Source organism: Tyto alba, unplaced genomic scaffold (assembly GCF_018691265.1).
Source record: "Tyto alba isolate M040663 unplaced genomic scaffold, T.alba_DEE_v4.0 Super-Scaffold_13, whole genome shotgun sequence".
Lineage (NCBI taxonomy): Eukaryota > Metazoa > Chordata > Aves > Strigiformes > Tytonidae > Tyto > Tyto alba.
Genome location: NW_024881275.1, coordinates 32,638,942 through 32,663,739, shown reverse-complemented (window position 1 = coordinate 32,663,739; position 24,798 = coordinate 32,638,942). Strand labels below are relative to the sequence as shown.

The 24,798-nt window shown below is 35.0% G+C and overlaps 1 protein-coding gene across 6 annotated transcripts in view; it reads right to left on the bottom strand.

Moving 5' to 3' along the window:
- Nucleotides 1–3,685: 3,685 nt before the first annotated feature.
- The window catches only part of VPS13A (vacuolar protein sorting 13 homolog A), a 112,081-nt gene continuing 90,968 nt past the window's right edge, over nucleotides 3,686–24,798 (bottom strand). For 3 of the 6 annotated variants that reach the window (XM_042787877.1, XM_042787878.1, XM_042787883.1), the window contains 10 exons: nucleotides 24,325–24,438; nucleotides 23,756–23,831; nucleotides 23,491–23,654; nucleotides 23,095–23,140; nucleotides 22,091–22,214; nucleotides 20,952–21,066; nucleotides 11,333–11,418; nucleotides 10,560–10,683; nucleotides 8,946–9,020; nucleotides 3,686–6,616 (listed from right to left, as the gene is read on the bottom strand). In XM_042787877.1, coding sequence (XP_042643811.1) covers nucleotides 6,566–6,616; nucleotides 8,946–9,020; nucleotides 10,560–10,683; nucleotides 11,333–11,418; nucleotides 20,952–21,066; nucleotides 22,091–22,214; nucleotides 23,095–23,140; nucleotides 23,491–23,654; nucleotides 23,756–23,831; nucleotides 24,325–24,438 — 975 coding nt within the window. In that variant the 3' untranslated portion in view covers nucleotides 3,686–6,565. The other 3 variants (XM_042787881.1, XM_042787882.1, XM_042787879.1) reach the window with 2 other exon arrangements.

Sequence of the window (24,798 nt, the reverse complement as noted above, 5' to 3'; positions counted from 1 at the left end):
GATAAACTAAGCCTTAAATTACCCCAAGTCAATAAGATAATTTGCTTTTTGCTCTTTGCATTTTCCTTGTCATTTAGCCTCACTGGTAGTTTTGCACAGATTATAGAGCAGTAAAGGCTCTCCTCGAGAAGATTTCTAGCCATTGTCCTGTCTCCTCAGCTCCCTGCCCAACTACAAACATCTCCGCTAAAGATGTCAGCACCACTAATAGCTCAGTCAATTCTTCACTAGGTCAAAAATTCTCAGACAAAACAATAAAGAAATTAGGGCAATCTTGAAAACCTTGTTTACCCATGCAAGATTTGTGTTAGTCACTGGCACTTGATCAGCTAACCCAGCAACACGGGTAAGGAGAGAGTTTTAGTAGAACAGTCTGTAATTAGCAGTAATTCTATCCAAAAGATGTTCTGAGACTTTCCTGTATTTAAATATATGAACATTCAATTTTTCCAAGAAGAAATATCATGGCAATAGTTTTTACTATCAGCATAAAATAGCAATTCCTATTCAGCACAGAAAAAAGTCAAGTTATATTGATATTTCAGCTTGAGCAGTGCTTCTGTGTATTCAGCCAGGTTGATAGCTCTTGCAGTTCAAGTCTTGTGAAAAGCACACCCTGACCTTTCACTGCCCATAAAAAATGTTTACCATTTCACATACTAAACAGCACTGTTCCCTTTTGTCCAGCAGTAGAGAAAAAGTAAAGTATGTCCAGAGCTGCTTTTGGTTGCTAAGGAGAAAACAGCTTGTAACAGTCGATTCATTTTTTCTTTCCTTAGTGTTGGAACAAGCAGTTGATGCCTGTTCTTACTTACTCTGCTTTTTTTTCTGTGAGGGAAGGACACTGACCTATATGTTGTGCCCACGCTACTGAACAGCAGTGATGAACACGGAGGGAACAGGTCAGTACCCCCTGGGATGAGGTCCCGGGTAGTGCCACACTTGCTGAACGAGAGGCGGCCAAGGGGGAGTGACATGTCCCCCACATTTCATCTCTACCCTCCCTCAGAAGTACTGACATCATGACAAGTCCTCAGACCTGCTGTCCTAAACTAACCACTGTTGCTCAAAAAATAATTCAGAAGTATTTCTTGTCATACAAATCTGGAGATATTGGAGTTGTACTTTACTCCAGAACTTCCAGTGACAGGAAAAGGAGATGACAAAAATAGTTTCTCTCGGGCAGCAGAGTTGATGGAGGAAAGCATATGAAATGTCCAAACGCTTGAACTGCTTGATCCAGTTTTGAGCCCCCTGGGAACTTCTGGAAAAACATCTGTTTAAACTCTTAGCAGTTTAATATCTTGAGTCAAGATACGCTGTCTATGTGAAGCGCACACCAGCGCCATGAATTTGGGAGCCTGGCTTTGCTGGAGTACAAGATTTGCAGACTGTGAGACAGTTACCATTTTACAGGACCCATCAGTACATGAATGCTTTTCTTTCACACTTCGCAGCCAACATTTAAAAACATTAATGAGGGCAGTTACCAAGATGAACTTCTGCACATAGTTCTCAATCTGCTTGATGCGACAAGGAATGAAAACCCACAAAGATAAAAAACTAGGAGACATCCAGCAAAAAGATAATTCAGTTTTAATCCCTGTTTGCTTATTAGTGTCCTGACTCATCATGCCTGTTCCAGCAGTCACATTTGTTTCAGCCTTTGATGTACTGAACCAGAGATGATGAGTTAATAAAAATTAATGGCATGGACATTCTTTTACTCCTTGTAGGATGAGACTTAAAAGCTAATTTACTCCTCCCTTGAAGTATTACAAGAATATTTAGAATTCTTCTTCCAGATGTGACCTGAAAACAATCAAAGCCATCTTTATAAAAATCCTGTGTCTGCTTGAGTAGAATTTTAGATCCTTGGATCTTACTTGGAGTCACAGAAGCAAAAATTGTGACCAAGATCATTGTTGCATTTCTTAGGTCAAATAACAGCTCAGGCTCCTAGGTGATGCGTGTATGTACTTGCATATACTGGCCAGCAAATTCCTAATTAATCCACCAGCAAAAATAATAATGGGCAAATCTTGACTGAGTAATAGAGTTAGGCAGAAAAAAAGGTATCATCTATCTACTAATTTGTTCAGTTTTAGACAGAAAAGCATAATACATTCAAGAATCGCATAACCAACTGTGACAATTTGCATTGCAAGAGAAGATGACAATAAACAAAAGTGTTTTCTGTATGAAAATGTGAAATGCTTTGTAAAATTTTGATCTGCATAATGAAATGAGTATTGTGATACACATGAAAACCAAGTGTCAGAAACACTTTGCACAGTATCTGAGACAAACACACAATGCATACTAGCAGTATCTTACCAACAGTTCCCACATTTAATAACTCTATTCTTTTGAAATAGTCTCAATTACTTAAAAAAAAAAAAAAAAAAAAAAAGGGAAATGAACGCCCAAACCTTCCACAATCTTGAATTAACTTCCATAATAGTCTGCACACAATAATGAAACAGTCAGCTCCTTTGCCTGGCCTGGTTTTGGTAACAGGTTTAAGCATAGAGCCGGAGACCCTTCCTTGGCAGAAGTTACAGATAAATTGATCAACATGGAAAAAGAAAACCCAACTCCTCAGTAATTGCTAGGAACTTTAGCCTCCTATATCCTTAGTTCGCGGGAAGTGAATGTTTCATTGGTATTGGTTGCTGCTTCAGTTTTTGCTGCATCTTCAGTCAAGATTAGTCACTGCAGATGGAGAGGGATCAAAGTGGGAGGGTTTAATGCTGGAAAAGGGCACTGTGGAATTGTATGATTGCTCAAGAAACACTGTGCACTCTTGCCTTGTACAATACTTACGTGATTCCAAGCAATGAAGCCTTTAGGTAGTTCTTTTCTGGAATTCAAATGTGAAAGGCTCATGAAGGGGGGAAAAAAAAAAAAAATCTTCTGAATAGTTTTGTGAAATATTCTTTCTTGAAGCTAATACAGTACCAGGAAATATATGCAAATCAAATATATACAAATCTATTTAAATGTCATATGGATATGGAGCTATTTATGAAAAAGCCACAAGACTTAGCAATCCTATAATAAGGTATGTGATGTATTTATTGAAACTGTTTTACGTCAGCAAAATAATTATGAAACTTAGGGTTTGCAGTTCAAATTCAAGAATATGCTGTAAGTATTAAACTGTAATTACCATTACATAGTAATACTAATCTTTTATTGATTAGTGTGTGGTACTTGTTGTTTGCAGATAGATGGCTAAAAATAACTCATTAAGGAACAAAAGACCTTAGTGATTTGATTGATATGTCAGTGTATTCTGTGAAGTGCTAAAGATAATAAATAAGCTAATGGTATACATACAGAAATTTTGGGGGGAAATAAAGAGGATTTAATGAGAATCTCATTATCTGGCAACATCATCTTTTTTTTTTTCCAATGTGGCAACAGAAAAATATTTTAAAGGGAGCTTATACATGTAAATCCTGTTATTAAAAACTTGTCCTTATAATAAAGCAAAGGTAAAGACTAAAGTCTGTATTCTGCTTTCACTGCAATGGCTGCAACAGAAGCTTGATCTTGGGATCTCAGAGATGGGATTTGACTTAATTTGTCAATTTCAACCTATGGTATTCTGAGTAATGATATTACCTGTTAATTAAAGCAGTATATAAAGAAAACAAGTAATAATCACATTCCAGTCAAATAAAATTCAGTTTCACTTTATTCAAGGTGAAGAAGATGTCAGGGAGGGGGGAGAATTCTGGAAACCAAAAGAGCCATGCCATGCAAAGCCGTGCAGCTGGACAAAAAGAGGTTCAAACAGTTAGACTTACAAATGTTTTAGCAATGAGTCTGGCATCTTTGATTCTATGGTTTGTCATTGATTTCTTAGAGGTAATTCTAAATGGCATTTCTCAAAAGTATTAAGTTTAGGTAACAGTCATTCAGAAGAGAAACTGTTCTTCACTACTTCAGTAAAGGCCATTGTATATTTTTAAACACCACAGTGGGCAGATTAAACGCCTACATTTTAATTATTATTGAGATCCCCTTGTCTGCTTGCATATACATTTTTAATAAAAATGAATACATCTATTCTGCCTTTGTGTTGAAAAAAACATGCATATTGCAATAAGGAATGAGGCACAGCAGAGTGGACATCTCAAACAACTTGCAGTAATCCAGAAAACTACAGAATGACATAAGTCTGAATACCTTTTTGCTCACCCCAGGCTGATGTATAGTTAGCACAGAGACAACTGGTGTCTGCCAAGAAGTGGCAAAATTAATTCATGACTGTATGGAGAAAGTGTAAGAAAAAAAAAAAAAACAAAGGAAAAAGACAATTTACTGATTAGGAAAAAGGAACTACAGAAAACCATGTTGTCATTACAGATGGAGAGAAGGAGGGAGGTGGGGGAAAGGTCCCATGTTGACTTTTGAACACTTCCAGTGTTTTAGTTCTTGCATTAAGGCTTTTACTTAGCACAGAGTATCAAAACATTTTATACTCTATACGAAAAATGCAATTTTTGGGAAAATATTATCTTTTCCAAAACATGAGCTTAACCAAAGACATGCACATTTAAAATAAATCCTTCAACGTTAATGGTTAAATTGCTCAAATATTACTCAAGAGCCAGCTGAAATTTGAGAATTGAGAGTTTGTTGGCAAAATAAACATAAGAAAGTTAAGAACTGGAGATAATATTAACTGAAATACAGTCTCTGTGAAGAGAAAATATCTAGGATAGGATAAACTGAAAAGCTACACAAATGGGAATGTACAAAGTACTTGCAAGAGTTACTAGAAGTGAAAGTTGCAGCAGATAGTAAATACTGGGGATAGAAAGAGAGAGGAGACAATACAGTAATCAAGATCATGATAAAACTATTAATTGACTTATATCAATGACTTATAATTTCCTAAGATGAAGAGTGATAGATGAAAAACAAATTCCATACATAGACTGGTACTCAGTGCACCTAATAAAACTACTTATCTAAGGCAAAGTATCCTATTAGTTTGGCGTGATTATAACCTGAGTTAATACTCTTGGTACATGCTTTGTGTACAAACAAGTGGAGTAACACAGTTGTTGTCATAGTTTGAAATTCTCATATGATCTTTTGATTCAATTTACAATTTATGGGAAAAATTACAAGATTGCACGTATTTTGTAACCCACTAAATGGTTACTCAACACCAAAGGCAAGGCGTACAGTACATTGAAGAACTGCAACTGTAGGTTAGCATGCTAGTCATTCTAGATTTTACAATAATGCAACAATTTGGATATCTCAGGCACCACCAGCAATGTCAGAATTGTATCTTGTAGCTATAAATATTCCAAACAATTGTTTAGAAATAGTATTTTGGCAGCAGGTACTTATAACATGTACCAGATACTCTGAAGACTTTAATATGGGTATTTATGGAAACCTTCATGTAACATTGTACTGTTTCCTGTACTTTTTATATCAACCGTAGTGAACAGCCATTCAACAATACTATGATTATTACATCTAAGAGATAAGCAGAATTGCACACATTCAAGCTCTTCCTATTAAAGTTCTGCTGTCTGGGTATGAAACGAAAAAGTTTAATCGGGTAATAAAAGTTAATAAAAGCAACTGTGAAATATTATATTTATTATTGAATATAAATTTTACTTTTATTAGTCACTTGCTTAGCACACAATACTGTGTAATCCAAGGCATTTCTTTTTGGTATGCAACAGTGCACTTATAACCCCATAAACTCCTTGAGTTGCAAGATTGTTAGTAACTTTTATTTAAAATAATAAGCTTTAATTAATATCTTTAGTGCAGAGATATATTAATTCTCCCCATTGTACATTTTTGTAAACGGTTATATTTTCTGTGAATATTGATAGAGGTGTTGCAATATCTCCTTGAGTAGAATATAAAAAAGTGTACACTAAAAATGATACTGTATTCTAAATTCAGTGTGACCTAGTCCATTAATTTACAAAAAGAAAATAACATTCTTAACTAAGCATCCACACCCGTGATCATCTAAATTAGACCGCTCTGGCCAGTAGCCTCCTTCCTGGAATTTGAGTTGTAAGACTAGTGATTATTAAGTTAACATTTCCTTTGAGAAATCTGAATTTCAACACAGCCTCAAGTCATGTGAAAATTAAGACAGAAACTAAGTATTGATTTTCAGAATCCAATCAAAACTGAAAGATTTGCTCTGAATAGTATCATAAAAATTATTCTAGAGTTCAATTTCAATATCAAATGTAATGGTAAAACAAATTCATTTTACACTGTATTTATAAAAAATGAAATCTGGAATTCTTACATAAAAAAAAAAAAAACCAAAACAAAACAAGCCAAAACTTGGCAGAGCATTTTGATCACTAGATTTTGTTTTAACTTAACTTCACCGATTTTTGTGATATAGCCATAGACTGTTGTGACCACAACGAACAATTTCATAAATCTTCCTTCCCTCCTGTTTTTGCTTTTGTTGCTGATATTCAAATAGTTCTGCTTGTTAAAGAGGAATTAAAAGGTAGTCAGTGTTCTTTGTATCTTGGTGATTCTCCATTCATTACAATTTTGGCTGATTCTCTCTCACTTCTTCCAGTTTTGAAAGGATCCACTGTGTGAAGGAAAAGGAAAAAATAAGAATGTGTCCTTGGTAAAAACCATATAAAACATCTGAAAATTAGATTATGTTGGCCAGACACTTCACTACCTGCTCTCTTCCTAACTGAGTTTTAACACAATGCTCAAAATTTCCACTGTAGATTATAAACCGCTGATTTTCTCACATGACAATGGAGGCATTTAAGTACCAATATCTGACACTGAATACCACAGATAATTAAACTAGCTAGGTTGATATTTCAATTCCTGGTCTGTATTTCAGTGAGTAATATTTTAAAAAAATAAATGACATCATCATTTCACCCACATCATCATTAATCCTCTGCATTAGTCTACAACTCCAGACAAATCACAGATGACAGACAATAGAGCAGCAAGGACAACAAAAGACAGAGGACAAGAATAGGTTGGAGCAATGTAATAACACAGTTATTTAGAAAGAAGTTTTCTTTAACTATATTCGATTTCTTTTCGGGAATATCACATTTATATGTTTACTGAACATGGAAGGAAAAATCAGTTTCCCAAGAGTCTTTAAAAAAAAGGGGGGGGGTGGGGAGGCGCAAAAAGGGGCAGCGACATGGAAATCTAGGGTAGGAGATGAAGTTATACAAAAGGATTGCCATGAGAAAGCTGCATAATGCTTTCAAGGAAGATGAGTGGATTATTACAAATCAGATTCTGTTACCGGATCAGGTTTTATGTTACACATCTTTAGGATCCCCTCTTCCCCATCACAAGCTCAGCCCCTCAAGGAAACCAGAGCTTCTGTTTAAGCAGGATGCTAAAGGTTTGAAAGAAGAATTGGCTGTTCAATAAGTTTCTGTTCACATCAGAATATGGGACTTCTCACAGATGGAACAACCTTGTAGTGTCCACGAGATTGACACAGTGTTCACAAAGCAGTGTCACTGAAATGACCTCATACCCTTTTTACTATAAGGGCTGCAAGTTTCATTTTTAATGTTCCTAAAACACCTTCCTCAGTGTCATCCCTCTACATACACGTGTCGCCTTTGCAGAAGTGAGCCATAGGCTAAACAGCCCAGAAGTGACTCTCAAAGACTTAACTTCTGTAGGATAGCCCCTAAGGCCCTGAGGGCAATTTTTGAATTACCTGTTAAGTATTCCTTCTCTAAGATAAAACCACACTCCTTACCAAGCCTGTCTGCTAGTGACCTTTCCCCTCATACTCGTATGCCCATGAGGTTCACAGGCCCTTCTACAAAAATATGCAAAACCAACATTTTTGTGAAAAGTGCACACAACTTTTTCAGCTTTCTTTCCCTTGATGAAGACTTCTGGCATACATAATATGATGCACTAATTTTATTTTTGGAACTATTCCTGATTTAGCTAGGACATAGATGGGATTCCCTTCCCAAACAATACCAGACCTCTGCACTGCTGCTGCTCCACCACAGAAACAAACCAACAAACAAACAAACCCAAACAAACAAACAAACAAACAAAAAATAAATGGAGGAGATCAGTACTTCCAAGGAGGAGTACAGACAAGTCACATTCAGCACGGAGCCCTCAAATACCTTAACAGTATTTGTAATGCTTTTTGAGATAAAAGTCAAAAGGTATCACTCAGCTGTGGTTAGAAACCACCCTCATGAAGAGAAAAGCAACTTAATCTAACGAGAAGTTGCAAAAGAAACTAATGAGAGGATCCAACTTTCACCAACTGTTTCAAAGTGTGATCCCAGGGTACCATATCCTACCAGTGTGAATATATACAAGACTAATGTGAAAATAATTAGCTACAATAATAAAAACAAGGCAGAACTTTCACAACCTGGCTACCCCATAGTTCTGGCAGCAGACCTGAACCGCTCTTACCCTCTGTTGTAGTCAAAGCTAGTGATGTCAAAGTGAAGAGATTATGTCATATATCAGATACACTATTTGTGTTTCTATTAGGAATTTTCTTAATTCTTCAACCAAAACTGTACTTTGAGCAACAGAGGAATGGCACTGCACCCCCCACCCCCCAGAATAAAAACATGCTTAATTTAAAAATATTGTTTGTTCTAGTGAAACATACTGTTTTAATTCACATTCTTGATTGTTTAGTTGTTGTTAGCAGTACTGTTAAAACAGACATTAGACAGACAGTTATAATTCCAAAGATTTAGGTAAGGAAGAGTTTGGTGTTGGAATTGAGTATTTTTGAAATTCAGTACTGAATACATCATTGCCATTTCCATCTGTGTAACGCCTGTGTGGAAATACTGAATTTTAAATATACACAGTAGGCATTCTGTTTCACTTTTTAAGCCAACTCCAACACTGTAATAGTATTTTGACTTTACCTTAGCATCCTCTGGACTTTTAAAATTAATAATTTTTCCAAATTCTTTGGCATGGAACACAGACTTAACTCGTTCCTAAAAAAAAACAACCAACCAGTAATTCAAAATTAAAGTTAGTTTCTTCAAACTTTACAACTAAGAAGTTATTTACCATTAAGGCAGCTCTATGGTTCAGATATCCCTCTCTACCCGCTACACTAATCTAAGTATGTTCACACTGCATGCGCACACCCTGAGAAACTTCATTTTCTGCATGAAAACACAGTGGAGTGGAACACTCCAGCAATAACAGACTTCCCTTTTTACCATGAAGGCCCTGCAGACAGTACTATAAAAGTGTGTAGGAGCAGAAGGCAGATAATGGAGTATGTAGGGTAACAAAATCCAGTACTACCCAACGTTTTAATTTTTCATTCTCCTTTAAGGCATTACCTGGGTGGACATTCCACCAATACTGACTTGCAAGTAGTGGTTTCAAGTAGTGAAAATAGCAACTTAGTGCTTTGCAAAATACAGTTTTCAACCACAGATTTCAATAAACATCATACTGCAGAGATGTGAATGGACTCTGAAATGACTGCTGTGTAGGGGTAAAGATGGCTATGTCATTTAGCATTGTCTCAAATGGCAGAAACTCTAAGAATTATTTCATCCTGTAAAAGTTCACTTGCAGTCAGAAATCCAGTTTGGAGGACTCCAAACCAATATGGCTCTGCCTTTCAAGCCCTCTGCAATAGAAACAATCTGAGTGAAAAACTGAATGACTTTGTATACTGTCAAGACTGTCCTAACAACCAAGATGTGTAATTACACAGATGAAGCTTATTAAAAACAGAAACAAAACATAACACTGTCAGGTAAATTTACTGATTGAAGTTAAATTCAGTTACCATTTCAACAAGAATTTAAGATTTTTTTTTTTTTTTAAAGGAACTTTGCTTCTGTACGTGCACTCAGTCATCAGCAGTCATCTTTCTCCTTATGTCCTCTGCCAGTTTATCAGTGAAATAAGGTTTTAGGAGTTTTTTAAAGGAAAAATTGCAACTGAGAACAACATTCTTCAACTTGCATTGAAAGGGATAAACATATGTCATTATGGTTTTTATGAAGATACTAATACCTTATTGTGCTTTTGAAGAATTTGATTACTAACAAATAGAAAAAAAAAAAAAACGCTTGAAGCATAGCACATGCAAATGTATTGCTCTGATATATTTGAAGCTTTGGGATCGCAATAAGGTATAAGTCCACATATTGGCATATTTCCATAGCACCAGAGTGCATAATAAAAATATTCTGCAATCTTCTACGACAGTTTTGTTGTATCAGCATTTTCCAGACTAAAATTACACCACAAACTGGTGCATACCAACAAAAAATTCCCAGGGCTCAAGTAACAATTTCATCTGCAAACATCAAGTCACTGTTCTCCTTAGAACAGTCAGAAGCTAGTTATCTGAGGAGTTTGTCCATGCCAAATTTCAACTCCCTTCTCAGAGTGCATCTCAACTAGATGGGAGATCAAGAATTTGAAGGAGAGAGACCAGGAATTTAAAGTTCAATTTTATAAACAGTAACACAAAAAGAAAACAAAATACGACCAGGTTAACATACCTTGGCTTCAATGCGTAATCTTCTGCCATCAACGATGAATGGTTCTTTGGTAAATTCATCATAAGTGTATTGCCATTCACATGTCAGCTGTCCAAATGTCCCTTTTGTCACAAATAACACACCACTAGGCACCAGAAAATAAAATCAGTAATTTAAAAATTAATGTAAAAATACTTAAAAGTTATCAAGTTGCCCTAGCTCTAGTGAAGTCATTCATTGTTCCAAAATAGTTCTCATATAATGATATATAACCATAAAAGCATACTTCCCAAAAGAGTGAATTTTGAAACTTCCTTATTTAAAATCCCGTGCTTCATAGCAAAACCATAACACCACTTCTAGCTGTATTTCTACAAAAAGTTGTATACAGTTTTTAGTTCAGAAGGACGCCTGATACTCCACTGTTAGACATTGACTCTGTTCCTGTATTACCCTTTTTTTCCCTTCAATATATTAATTTATAAGTGAAACCCACAGTTCCATTGACTTCAGCCTAACCAGATACATAACAAATCCTTCTCAGCTGAAGAAATTATAAAACCAACATTCCTTTTCTCTCCTTAAACACAGAAATTATGACACTCAACATACTCTTGTGCTGAACAATGATGTTGAACAAGATTATTAACAGCACACTAAGCTTGCCTTCTCCATTATTTTACCTATATATATAACGACAGACATGTTAAAGCGCAGATACTGATCAACAGTTATCAAGGCATGCACATTTTGATCATAGTGTTAAGTACTTATTCAGAGTCAAAACTGTTTACCTTTTAGTTACCATTAACAGATCTGTACTGTTGACCATAGCATGTGCAATGTATCTGAGTTTTGCAAATCTTCCATTTTCAATTTTCTAAAAGAGATAAAAGTTTTATAGCTTTGAATATGCTAGTATAAATTAATGTACTAATTTTGTGCTTAAAATGTATTTATCCTACAAAAGTATAAATTATAACAAAGCACACAGCACATACTTTTAAATAAAAGACTACTTTCATAAAGTCAGAATACAACTTACAGATCTGTGACAGCTGATGTTCATAATTACACAGAGCTACTCGGTTGCTGTTAATGCAGCTATGCAAATAAAAATCAATCCTAACCAAAAATGGCAAGGAACAATATAATTTCTCAATTCATTTCAGGACTCAGCTTTCTACATATTTTTAATACATGCCAGACTGCTGACTAATACAGTTCTGAGACAACAAAAGAAATAAGGATTAATTTCCTAATTTATGTCAAGTCACCACCAAAACATTGGAGTAATTGACTCTGCGAATAAATCTATAGTTAATTGTATACAAGATCCCACTATCATGTAGGCAGCGGGACTTAATAATGCACTTGAGGTAATGCTTAGCATTTTTCCATATTCTTTTGTTTCCTCCTGAACTTAATCTTCTCCTACAATTGCCATAAATATTGCAGCAGAATATTCTTTACTGGGCAATAAATTTTAAGTATCAAGGACAGCAGATTAAGTAATTTTTTAAAACAGTCACTCTGTAACTTCAACATGACTTAACAACTTTTGGGTTACTGACTTTCTTGAGTGATTAAATTAGTAATCAAATTAAGATAGTTGCATTTTAGTTGGAAATAGCAACATGACTGTTTGCATACTTCCCATCTGTTACAAGCTGGAAGCAAAAATAGATTAGTATAGTATGAACCAGTATGATTCAATAAACCCTTAACTACATATTGCTTCAGATATGTATGGCAATATTTAAAAACATGTAGGTTAGTTCTCAATGCACTTAAAATAGCAAAATCAATTAATGAGTATTCATCACCAATGTAAATGATAAAGATATTTAACTAGGTGTACCCTACAACTTCAAACTTGGCCGCATGGATAACTCCACTTGCCCCAAAAGATTTTTTTAAATGATGCCTTCCATCAAAGATGCTGATTTTTTAGTGACTAAAATGCAAAAACATTTGAATAACATATTTCCCAAATACAGCTTTTCAGAAAGGTCTCCAAAAATTCAGGTTGTTTCTCTCTCCCCAACTCTGCTGGGCTACAAAATTACAGCTGTTGATCATGTGCGTACTTACATAAGTCACTGCTTGAATTTATTTCTGCAAGAGCTAATGTCCGGGGCAGGATGAAGACAGCAAGAATGGCGTAAGAAATGAGGAATCAAGGGCTTGGAAAACAGACTATTATTTTATTTTTGGAAATCTCTTATTCAAGCTTTGCCTAGGGTTTGCCATGCCTCTGATTTGAGTCTCTCCCTTCCTCTCGCATTTATGTCCAAGCTCCTACTTCATAACTAAGCAACCAAAAAATCCTCTCTTGAGGTAGCTTCTACAATGTTCCAGCACACAACACGTTGGATGGTTAGAAGACAGAGAAGGCTCTATGTACAGACAGCGTGGACAGGATACCTGGCCCAGATACGAGGCTACTGGTCTAGGTGTATGTCCTGATGGATATTCAGCATCAGTGGCTTAGCGAGAAAGACAGGGGAAGGGAGGAGATGGCTGACAGGGACTTACAGAAATCATGTGCGTGGAAAGAGCAAGGGTGGTTCAGTAGAGCTAACAAGTACACACCATTGCATTTAATCTGTAAGACGCCGTGACAATGACAGCAATTTCTTTTACTGACCAAACACATTATAAATATGGCAGAGTATGACCAGTATCTCTCTTCTATTAGAGGCAAATATAGGGGAGAAGCATTTAGCAATTTAGCCTTATTAGGATGGAAAGGATCTCTAGTCTTTCCCCCACATAAAAGAAGATAACTTTTTTATGCTTTGCATAGCACTGAAGTAAGGCTCTCAATCCAAACATTAATGCCCTTTAAGTGGGACTTAAAGAGAGCAGTGTTACCTTTTTCTGTCTTTTCATTAGCTTGCTAGTTAATTTTCAACAAGCCATGTCACCCCACTGTAACTTACTCAGTTTACTGATAATGAATTGAGAACAACGAAAATTATTATAGCTAGTAGTGATAGTTAAGTACTGTACTTAACTAGATTGCAACCCTAAACAAAAGCTATTTAAATGTCCACCAAATTCCATAAAAAGTATTTCATTCGACTAAGATTCAAAAACAAGTGATTTACTCAGCACAAAAATGTTAGCATGTGGTATGCATCGAGCTAAGACCCCTCGCTATTAGCTATGAGTCAAAGATCATAAATTCAAGTTATCTGCCATCTATAGCTTTGTAGATAACAAACATTAATTGGGAAATAAAGTACAGGAAAATGCTGCACAGTCCATATGCAAAGTTAACACTTGTATCTATGCCAATGCTGAGCAATAACCACTACTAAATTCTCTGCCTTTAGATTTTTCTACCCTTCATTTACAGTCTTCTTCCCTCCTACCATTATACCTGCCCCTATTCATTAGGAAATACATCACAGAGCGATACACCAATTTACTGCTGATAATTCTTGTAACAAGATCACTGCTGCACTCTGCTACCAAAGTGCCCAACACAACTCAAACAAAGATTATATAAATGATCCCTCAATCCAGATGCATAAATATGGGGGTTTTAAGTTTTACAGTATTTAGCTGTTGTTTGGAGAAAGACAGCGACTTGGACCACTGTTTGGTGATGCAAAACTATGCAAGTTAATGTTGATCAATCATTGTTTGTTCAATACTAGTTTCATCACTGTAAGAAAACAAATAATAGCTTTTAAAATTCAACTCCTGCAATTAAAATATAAAAAGGATTAATAACCTGATTACTCTAGTATATGTTGTGGTTCATTGACTAGACGGGAAATTGAACTAATCTATTGAAAAAAGACACTCCAGCAGCTGTAAAACGTGAAGTAATTCAAGCATAAATCCTCTCCTTTGCAAGTTATTCTTACCTGTAGTACAAATGCTTAGATGTCACTGCAATAATCTAACAGTAGATGTGATCATTTGTTCAGTGATGGGTATGCAAATATGCTCAGTGTCTTAAAATTAGCATCTCTGCGTTTGGAAAGATTCCTAATCATACCACATGCTCATAATTTATTGAGAAGCAAGCACAGTGGCCTTTGACAAAATTAGAAATTAAACAGAGCAGACTGTAAGTAGTGGAGACAAAATTTAAAATCTATGATCCATCTGGTTGTAGTCCTGAAAAATGCTAGTAGTATGTGTGATACAAAAGCAAGAATGTTTGATAACCTTCTTGAACTCATCTCAACTGAAACAACATGTGAAAAAAATACGGTAAAGACCAATTAAAAAGTGGCTATAAATCTGCTACTCTTCTCTCCTGATGCTCAGATTAACATGAAGTTTTCAACTGGATTTTAGATTGCTAGGATATTTCCTTATGAATTGATTACTGTCCAAATGTGCCGGTTCTGAAAGCAATCCACTGTTGTTGCTAGAAATAGAGAATTTATCTTTCAGCCAAAATTATAAGGTGACTTCTTCAAAAGCGGTAGAATTGCTACCTCCAACACGCTAACTTGGTATAACTACATATCCCATATTCCCACAGAAACATTTAATAATTCTAGGCAGTACCCAGCTCACTTGTTAGATCCAGCTTGAATGTGTGTGAAAAAGGGGAAGAATTGTTAAATAAAGAAAAAAATAACATGTAAAACATTCCTTTTTTCTGCCATGAAAAATTCTCTCCTTGTCGTTTATTAATAAGAATTAATGTTAACCCCTTATTGCCTACTGCCTCATTCCAGTAACCCTAATGTGCAGTGTCATTCTACAGAGAGCAAAGCTTTTGTCCATGACACATTAGTGCCTGAATTCAAGATTCCACTCAGCCATACTGAACAGCAACTCTGAAATCAACATGGTTTTGTTCCAATCAACAGAAATTTGTGGTCAAGGTTAACACTTCAGTCTAAGGCCACAGCATGGAAGGTAATAAAAATTAAGACAGCAACTTTCTTTCGGAACACAAAGTTTCCACTTCACAATAGAAATATAATTTGTCTATGCTGACTGGCAGAATTATCTTGGTCAATTTTTGATCTGCATACCAAGAGAATTCGTTTGATGAGCTGAACAAAAACCCCATACTGATCTACACTGTAATTATGATGACCACATCTGGATGTTCTTTCATTTGTAGCATCTGAAGTGATTAGTGTATCAGCAGGGAAATGAAAAAATATTTCAGTTTTCTTTTCTGTAGTGTCTGTCAGCAAACAAGCTGGTATATGCTTTGCCTAGGACACTTATTGCTTTTCTACCATATATAAACATTTATGCTTCAATCACAAACAAGCTAAAATGAAACTGAGTCACACAAGCTTCCAAGTTCTTCTGAAACAATTGGTGTTAGCTAGTCTCAGCCAGCTTCCCATAAATATATACAAGTACTGGACTTTAAATGCAATTCACCAGTGCAAGAGTGGGGAAGAAAATTGTGCAGCCAAAAGTTAAACTATTAAAATACATTAAACTGAAGGGAAAAAAAGAAGAAGAAGAAAAAAAAGGGCATTTGAAAAGATGGTCTGTATTTTTTGTTACGTTAAATCCCTAGAGAAAATAGTGTCTAAATAGGGGTTTCTTGCCTTTTTGGTGCCTTAAAAAGCATCAGCTTCAGCTAGTTAACTATTATACTTTTCATAGATTTTGGTTCCATGACTTAGCGAGAAATTAAATCCTAATAACCCAGTTGATATAATTTTTTGTTATCCTAAATCCAAATTATTTCTTTTCCTAATGCATATTGAGAGGAAGCTAGATTCAAGACAAAAAAAAACAAATAAAATACTTGTACAAAATTACTACATTTTTTATTGACATAAAAAATTCAAAAATAGAACTATACTCCATAAAAAGACAAAATACTTTAAGTATTTGCCAACTATAAAACAATAATCTTATTTGCCAACTATACTGGCAAGTGGTTTTACTTTTTTTTTTTAAGTTAGCATTCTAGAACTTTTCAATCTATTGAGTAAAGAAAGAACTCTTTTTAGTTATACTGCAGTGGAACTTAAATTAATGATACCTGACTCAGATGTACTACCACTCATTCTAAATTTTACTTCTACATTTTGTAATGATTTGTAGAATTATGAGTTAAAAAACTTTAAAAGGTGGGTCAATTTGATGAAATTATGTACTATTTCTAAAAATCAAATTATTTTTGCAGAGATGCTTTTTCAGTCAAGAATTTATTATATTTCTTTCTAAAGCTGTATTAGAATGAGGAAAAAAAATGTGTTTTGTTAAAAAACTGACATGCATTGTTTTAGAAGACAGATTATTACAGAAGAAAACCAAAATTTTACAGGATAAAATAAGAAATTGCACTAAAATACCAAAACCAAAAAAAGAAAATGTCAGGAAACATATTCAAAGTTGCCAAAACCCTGTAAAGTTAAAATGCAGCAGTAACCTTTCAAAAAAGTTGTACCTAACAATTTCCTCAACTTTTAGGTCATGACGTACGTGTCTTTTTTTCAGGATTGAAGGTCAAAATAATCTCCTACATTCTTTAAAAAAATACCTGAGATCTACCTCTATCTGAAATATTCAAAATCATTCCCACAATGTTTCAGGCAGTAATATGTTGCAATACAGTCCTTTATCTACTTCTGCATTACATCCTTTTGAGCTGACAGTATTACAAAGTAAGTAGCAATACATGATGTGTAGCAATCTTAAGCATCAATAGTTTCAGCTAAAACAAACTCTTAAGTTGAGTTTGTCCCCTCTTTTATCTGGGAGACTACAGGCATATATTCCTTTGCTCATTGCCCAAGAGATCAGACAGTACAGCAGCTTTTGAAGGCATGGCGTCAGAATAAGAAGTCTTATGGATTTTAATGGTTCTTCCCTCAGAACTTTGATAACTGGAAGACAGTAGACAATGAAGGACATGAAATCACCTTTGGTAAATATTCATATATATCAGATGCTCTTATTGCTTTACAGCAATTTTAATTCTTCAAAATGTTGGCAGAAGAATTAATTCTTACTACAGTACTTACTGAAACATAAATATCTATTGCAAGACATCTCTGAAAAGCAACACAAAAACATAAATATAGCAACAAACCTCAAAAAAGAATGAGAAAACTGTGCAAGCATTCCAGTGAATACAGAATAAAAAAATTTGTAAAGAAACCAAGTAACTTGTAAAGCTGTATTGTAGAATTTACAATACAGAACTATAGTGGTTCAGTGTTGTTATCTTGTTTTTTCCCCCCATGTCCACGTAAACACAAAACTAAATACTTTTGTATGTTACCTATGCTTTACTGCACAGACCCTTGTAAAAGTACTACTATGTTCTCCAGTTGTCCATGATTTTACGTAGGATTTAGTTATGGGGTGGATTTTTTAACTTTCGTTTTTGTTGCTATGAAAACAAAGATTCTTGCCTTAAAACCAAATAATTTATGGTCACAGTCAAAAGTAACTAAATAAATCATTATTTCACACCTCTAAGGATCCCAAAGGATACATTTGGAATACCAAAAGAATACTTAAAAATTACAGAGAAACAAATGATAAATGAAAAATTAAAGGTTTATAGTAAGTGTTCCTTTCAAAATATACATATTTTATCTTTTAAATACTTTTATAGGCCATTTAGTGTTTTTACATAATCTAGTTCCAGGAAGCATGAGAAACAACGTTGGAACAGAACAGATGAATCCATTTTAGATATACTTTAGATGTGTTTATTGTTAAAAAGAAAAGCAGACAAAATATTTTTGAAATATGAGATAAATAAAACAGTCAAAGAGCATTTCAACACCAGTAATGACTGTACAACTCAGTAAAGTTTTACTAAACACATTTAAAAGCATTCCATCTAGCAAATTATAATTAAAACCTGTCAAACACTTATATAAAATGCAAAAACATTAAATACACTTGATAGATACATATCTGGAAAGAAACTCTAAGTCATGGTATTACTATTTCTTCATATTATTCAATGCTATTTTCACCTAATGTCCAGTTTTATCTATAAGACTATTTTTATTATATTCTTTGTTCCTTTGCCTAGCACTCATCATCATACAGTTTGTTTCCCCACATTTTATTTGCACAGTTTTAAAAAATAAGAATTTAATATCAGACAACTCCAATTTCTCAGTGGGAATTATAGCAGCAACATTTAATACTTAAAGGTCAAAAGAATGTGACAAAGGCCATGTATATCTATTACAGTTCGTATTATCCTAACTGTCATCATCATCACTACTATTGTGAGTCTTAGTCCATTCCCTGTAGGCCTGTCTTTTCTGAAAGCATGGTAAGGGAAGAAGAAAGCAGTATTAGTTTAGAAGTATTAGTTCATCTGGTAAATTTGTCAATTAAAGCAAAATAAAACCTCAGAAAACAAAGAAATTCTAAAGTGACATCCTAGTTTAGGAAACATTATGATCTCCTATGAATCCACCACAACCCATGTCCTCTAATCAGTATATACAATCTCTAGATCACCAGAAGTTTTATTCCACTCTAATCCATTAGTCCATTGAAAATTATATAATACAGTGACTGCAGTGGGGCCAGTCACCAGACCTGTCTGCATAGAAATAATACAAAAGGTGAGAATAATCTTTTTTCCCCATAAGAAAATACTATGCTATTCAAACTGTTCAGCTAGGGAACATGTAATACATGGAGTCTCATGCAAAATAAATGTCTCTAGAACCAGAAACATTAAGAATCAAAAACATTTGTACACTTGAGGGTAAAAATAAAATTAAGACATCAAACATGCTATATCAGAAAATAATGTCTGAAAAAAAAAATGTATGCAATTCATTATTTTCTGATTGTCTACCAGAAGAATTACAACCCTGTTTTGAAGTTTTCAAAACATTTATTCAAGAGTAGTTCTGCCTTAGAATCATCAGTAGTGAAAACTAATATGAAACACACAATTTTTCAGCTTTATCTACTTCCAGATGGTGGCTGCCATCACAAAATATGACAGGCATTACACAAGGCAATGCCTTTATGCTTTTTATAAGTTGGATAATGGAAGATGGAGGTAGTGTCTCAACCACACAATAGATAAAAATCAGAATTACATATTATACTACAGAATTTTTTAAAGGTTTCTCAGAAAAAAAAAATGCAAACATGGACAAATGTAAGAAGCAAAAGCAATGCAGTAATAAGAGAAGTCTGCACATTAGAGCCGACTATTGGCTTGCTAGCATTTGGTTTAGTGGTACAATTTTAAAAAGAAAAGGGGATGTTTTGGAAATTAATTTTCTTACCAAGGAGAGGAGAAATATTACCAGTAATTTTATGCTGTTCATCAGTGGTAGCTTCTAGCTATGCTCTAGTTAACACTGCTTTATAACACTAGCTTTAAAATGAAGAGGATGTGTTAAAACTACCCCATTAGAAGAAAGGCAGAGGCATACTGTTTGTTATCAAAGAACTTTCACAGTCTGCTGAACCAGAACACCAATGAATGGCATGGCAAACACAGCTGAGATGCCCCAAACAGGACCATCCTCTTCCACCGAAACACAAAAGACATACTAATGAAATGCGTAAGAAACAGAAATGACTGGATTGGAACTCAACATGAAACAAAGAACTATGGAAATTCTCAAAACAGTCTAAAAATCCTCTCCAAAGATGAGTACGTTCTTATCTACTTCTCCAAAAAGGTTATTTCTGTATGACTTCTCCAATGTTTCCCTGGCACACTGTGAATCCTGAAATGTGTATTTTAAAAATTCTGTTTACATTCATGAAATCACTACTTACTACTTTATTTCTTATGTTTGAATATTTCTAAAATGCCATTCTACTTCTAATACAGAAAAAAATAGAAACTTTGTAAAGTGTGTAACAGCTGAGATTATATCCACTTTGATGAGTCAAATTTGCTTAAATGGTAGCTGAATTATCAAAGAATAACTGCTGCTCAGCATGTTCTTCCTGTAAACAGTATTCTCCACCAAAACTGTTAACGTTATTTCAGTGGCAGTACTATGACATAAATAAAGATATTTTAAGTATGTTTGAAATGCTGTTTTACACAAAATTTGAGATTTAAAAGTCACAGTTTAAAATGGGTATTATAAAATTACTGAAAAAAGTATCTTTGTGTTTATCATCACTGTTTATCAAAGATAAAAATTAAAGATATAAACCTTTTAAATTACACATATAAAGCTTTTTCTTCCTCTGAAATGCTTTATATTTTGCACAAACCTCTACAGATATACTGGTATAAATCATGGTGTCGTTCTCAAAAATTGTATCACAGAAACTAAATCATCAAAATGGTCATAAGCCTAAGAAATTAAATGAAACTTCTTGACTACTGAGTTACTAGGTAAGGGGTGGGAAGGAATTTAAGAAATGGGAAATTCTCTTAAATATTTATTTCAACACATGATAAGTTAAACTGTATGTCAAAATATCTTTCTTTTTCTTCACCTGTAACATTTGACTTCCAGTTCCATCTCTTAACCTGTAAGGTCTAATAACTCCATCTTCACCAAAGAATCGAGGTGGGCGCAGGCTTATTACATCTTCTGATGAATCTGCAACTCTGACAATAAAGCAGCAAATTTAAGATATGTGTCAATATCTCTACTGAGCTATAATATTTAGCAAAGGCTCTAAATTACTTTAAATACAAATTAAATTCAAGTACCAGTACAGCAGCTGTTGTCTATGTATGTACTTCTGCATATGAATAGCCATTGAATAGGTATTCTATGAAACAGTAATAGATTTTACTCAGAAATCTTTTTCAGAAAATGAGTATTAGAAAATTAGATGGCATGGGGCAGCACACACCTGCAATACTTAATTATTGACTGTGCACTGTGCTTCAAAACTTAAAAATTAAAGACAGTTGTGCCATACAGAACTTCTGCTCTGATATTTTTCTTGCCTTTCTCTGATGAAGAACTTAAAGTGGAAAACAAGACTGGCAATCTTACAGCAGCAAAAGTGATCTGGTTTGCCAAGAACAGGGCCATTAAACAGCTGCATTCAGACAAAGCTACTAAATGCCCCCTCAGAACAACTTCTCCTATGCCATTACACATTACAGTGTGAGATAATATACAGCCATGGGTTTACTAAAGTGAGACTATCACAGTATTCAATATGCAGTCCTAACACACTTCTCAGTCTGAACAACCAGAAGAGATCCTGGCAGGACCTGGTACTCCTGGAACTCATCTCATACAGCAGTAATAATATAAAAAGTAACTTCTGTTGCAGCTGAGAAGTCCTTTATCCCTGTAATTTGGGGTAAGAGGAAAAAAAATCAGCAAGTGAAGGAAGTCTGATTGATGAGGCTTTTAAACTAGTTTCTTCAGTAATGCTAGAAATAGCCACGGTTTGATGACAAGTTTTTAAAAAATACACAGCTCATAGCATTTTAAAGAGCCACATATTTATTATACAAACAACATGTATTAGATTTTTTTCTAGCTCCTCTGTATTAATGACAAAGTTGAGAGACTCACATTGATGCAGAAGTGATAGAAAACCACAATGTACTACTGTTTGTTTCATGTCATATGTCATATGTCATGTCATATGTCATTCTTCATACTTACTTTTTAATACCCTGAAATGTGCTGCTTGCCATGTCTATGATTCCTCCAGTAGGCCTAGCTACTGCTCCCACTAAGCCTTTTCCAACACCTTTGAAAAAACCAGCCGCTCCTTCTTTCTGAGCTCCTAAAAGGATTAAGTGCACCAAATCATTATAAACCACTGAGTTTTTCTTACAATATTATCAAACTTAATTACCATTTAATTACATATCTTACTTGATGTGTACCTACATAGTAAGCTCCACAAAAAGTTCACGTAAACAACATTTAAACTAAAAGTCAGTAGGAACATAAAATCTTGATAAGAAGTTATATAACTCAGATTTATAAAATGTGGTGGGTTGACCCTGGCTGGACACCAGGTGCCCACCAAGCTGCTCTTTCACTCCCCTCCTCAGAAGAATGGGGGGGCAGAGAAAATAAGTGAAAAAAACCTTGTGGGTCAAGATAAAGGTGGTTTAATAAAGCAATAGCAAAGGACGCAATTGGAAGCAAAAGAAAACAAAACATTTACTGTCTACTTCCCATCAGCAGGTGATGTCCAGCCACTTCCTGGGAAGTGAGACTTCAGTATGCATAGCAGTTGCTCCAGAAAATAAATGTTGTAATAATGAATGCCCAAACCCCTCATCCTCCCATCACCCCACCCACCTCCTTCCCTTTTATTGCAGAGCAGACACCACATGGTGTGGCACATCCCTTTGGTCAGTTTGGGGATGTCCCAGCTGTGTCCCCTCCCAAGATCTTGCCCACCCCCAGCTGACTGGTGAGGGGGGATGTTGGAGGGACAACAGCCTCGATGCTGTGCGAGCACTGCTCAGCTGCAGCTGGAACACTGGTGTGTGAGCAACACCCTTCTAGCTGCCGACACAGAGCACAGCACTATGAGGGCTGCTAGGGGAAAATCATCTCCACCTCAGCCAGACCCAATACATAATGTCTCATCAAATATCAAGAACTTACCATCATATGAACCGTTAATGCATCAGAAGACCTAAACTTACCTCTTATTGGTTTTGTAACTATTCCTGTTATGCCACTGACAAAACCCTACCAAGAGAAATGAAAGAGACATTACAAACATGCTTTCAGTTTATATTTTTAATTTTTCACATTTTTCTTACCACTTCATTGGTGAATAGCTTCAAAATACATGTGTCAGACTATTCAAAAATTCACTACAAGTTAACAGAATTAGAAGCACCTGCTTCACAGTTCCTGACTTCTCTTTTAACCTTGCATATTTTTAGTTAAAACTGTAACTCAGTTGTGGCCATGTATTTGCAAAACCAGAATTAAAATAGAGTAATAACTCTCTGGTGACTGCAGCAGCCTCTATATTTGTTACTCTTGCCTGCATAAACTTCATTAACCTTTTTTTAATTTTTTTTCCTCCTTACAGAAACTAATCCTTTTCCACCACGAGTGATACCCTCTCTCAGACCAGTGGGCTGTTTATTCATGGCTTCTCTTCTTTTCTGCTGGTAATCCTCATCCATAGTTATTGCAGCGACCCCTTTTGCCATAGCACCAGTGATTCTCGATGCAGCACCAGCTAATCCACCTATCGAAAAATAAAACAAAGTAAAATGCCAATGCAATTTGCAAATACTGACCAAATATTTTTTCTACGAAGTATACTATTGTGATAACGCTGAAACTTACCAACAGCTCCCCCTACTAGTGCTTTAAGTCCTAGTGCCATTCCCTCTATAAACTCTTCAGGACCCTGGATGGCACCCTAAGAAAAAAAAAACGAGGATGCATTTATGTTAAGCTTCAATTAGTATGCGTTACATTTTAAAATCTTATGCTTTTATTGGAATATATATAATAAAGAGAACAAGAGCATGAGACTAAGTGACAAAGTGTGAAAGCACCCACAAGAGCACCCATGAGAGAAAGAAAGACTATTTTAGAATACTAATTCATTCCCTGAAGTCTGCTTTTTTTAAGGCCAATGGAAAAAAAGCAGGTTTTTTTGTTTTTTTGTTTTTTTTTTTTAAATAAGAACCATAAGGAGTAGTCTTTTGTGAATTAAGTTAAATGGAATACTCTCTCCTTTTTACCTCACTTGAGTTTTCCAGTTACTTTTCCTAGCACTTTCACTTTAAATTTTAAATCCTAAATCTAAATTTAAAACCAAATTATATATCCATATATCCACATTTTCAATGTAATCCATATCTATCTACTTGTGCTACATTTCATAAAAAGGCAGCAGAGATTTTTACCTGGTAAGGTTCATAGAAGAATGCTTCTACTCCTTCAGACAAGCCTCTTATGAATCCAAATGGATTACCCAAGACATCAAGGCCAAGAATAAGAACATACATCTGCTTAATAGCCTAAAATAAAAATATTTCTTAATACGTTTTTTTCTCCTGTAAAGATGGACAGAGCACAAAATTTGGATGTCCGAAGAATCACTTATTGTTACTGATGGATGGATGGATAGAAGAGGACTAATTCTTTTACACAAAAGCCTGTCTTCTGGCTTCTCTTCACCAGGTGACAGGACCCGAACAGTACACAAGGGCCAAAGAGGGATCATAATTTATATGATCCTAATGTCCAAGAAAAAGCATTAATATTTTGATGTCAATTCTGCTCTATCAGAGCTTCACTGTGTTTGCTTCCACTATCCATTCCAGCAAGTTGCTTTGTTTTGTTATCCATGCCACTTTTCCTCTAGTCATAATTTGGAA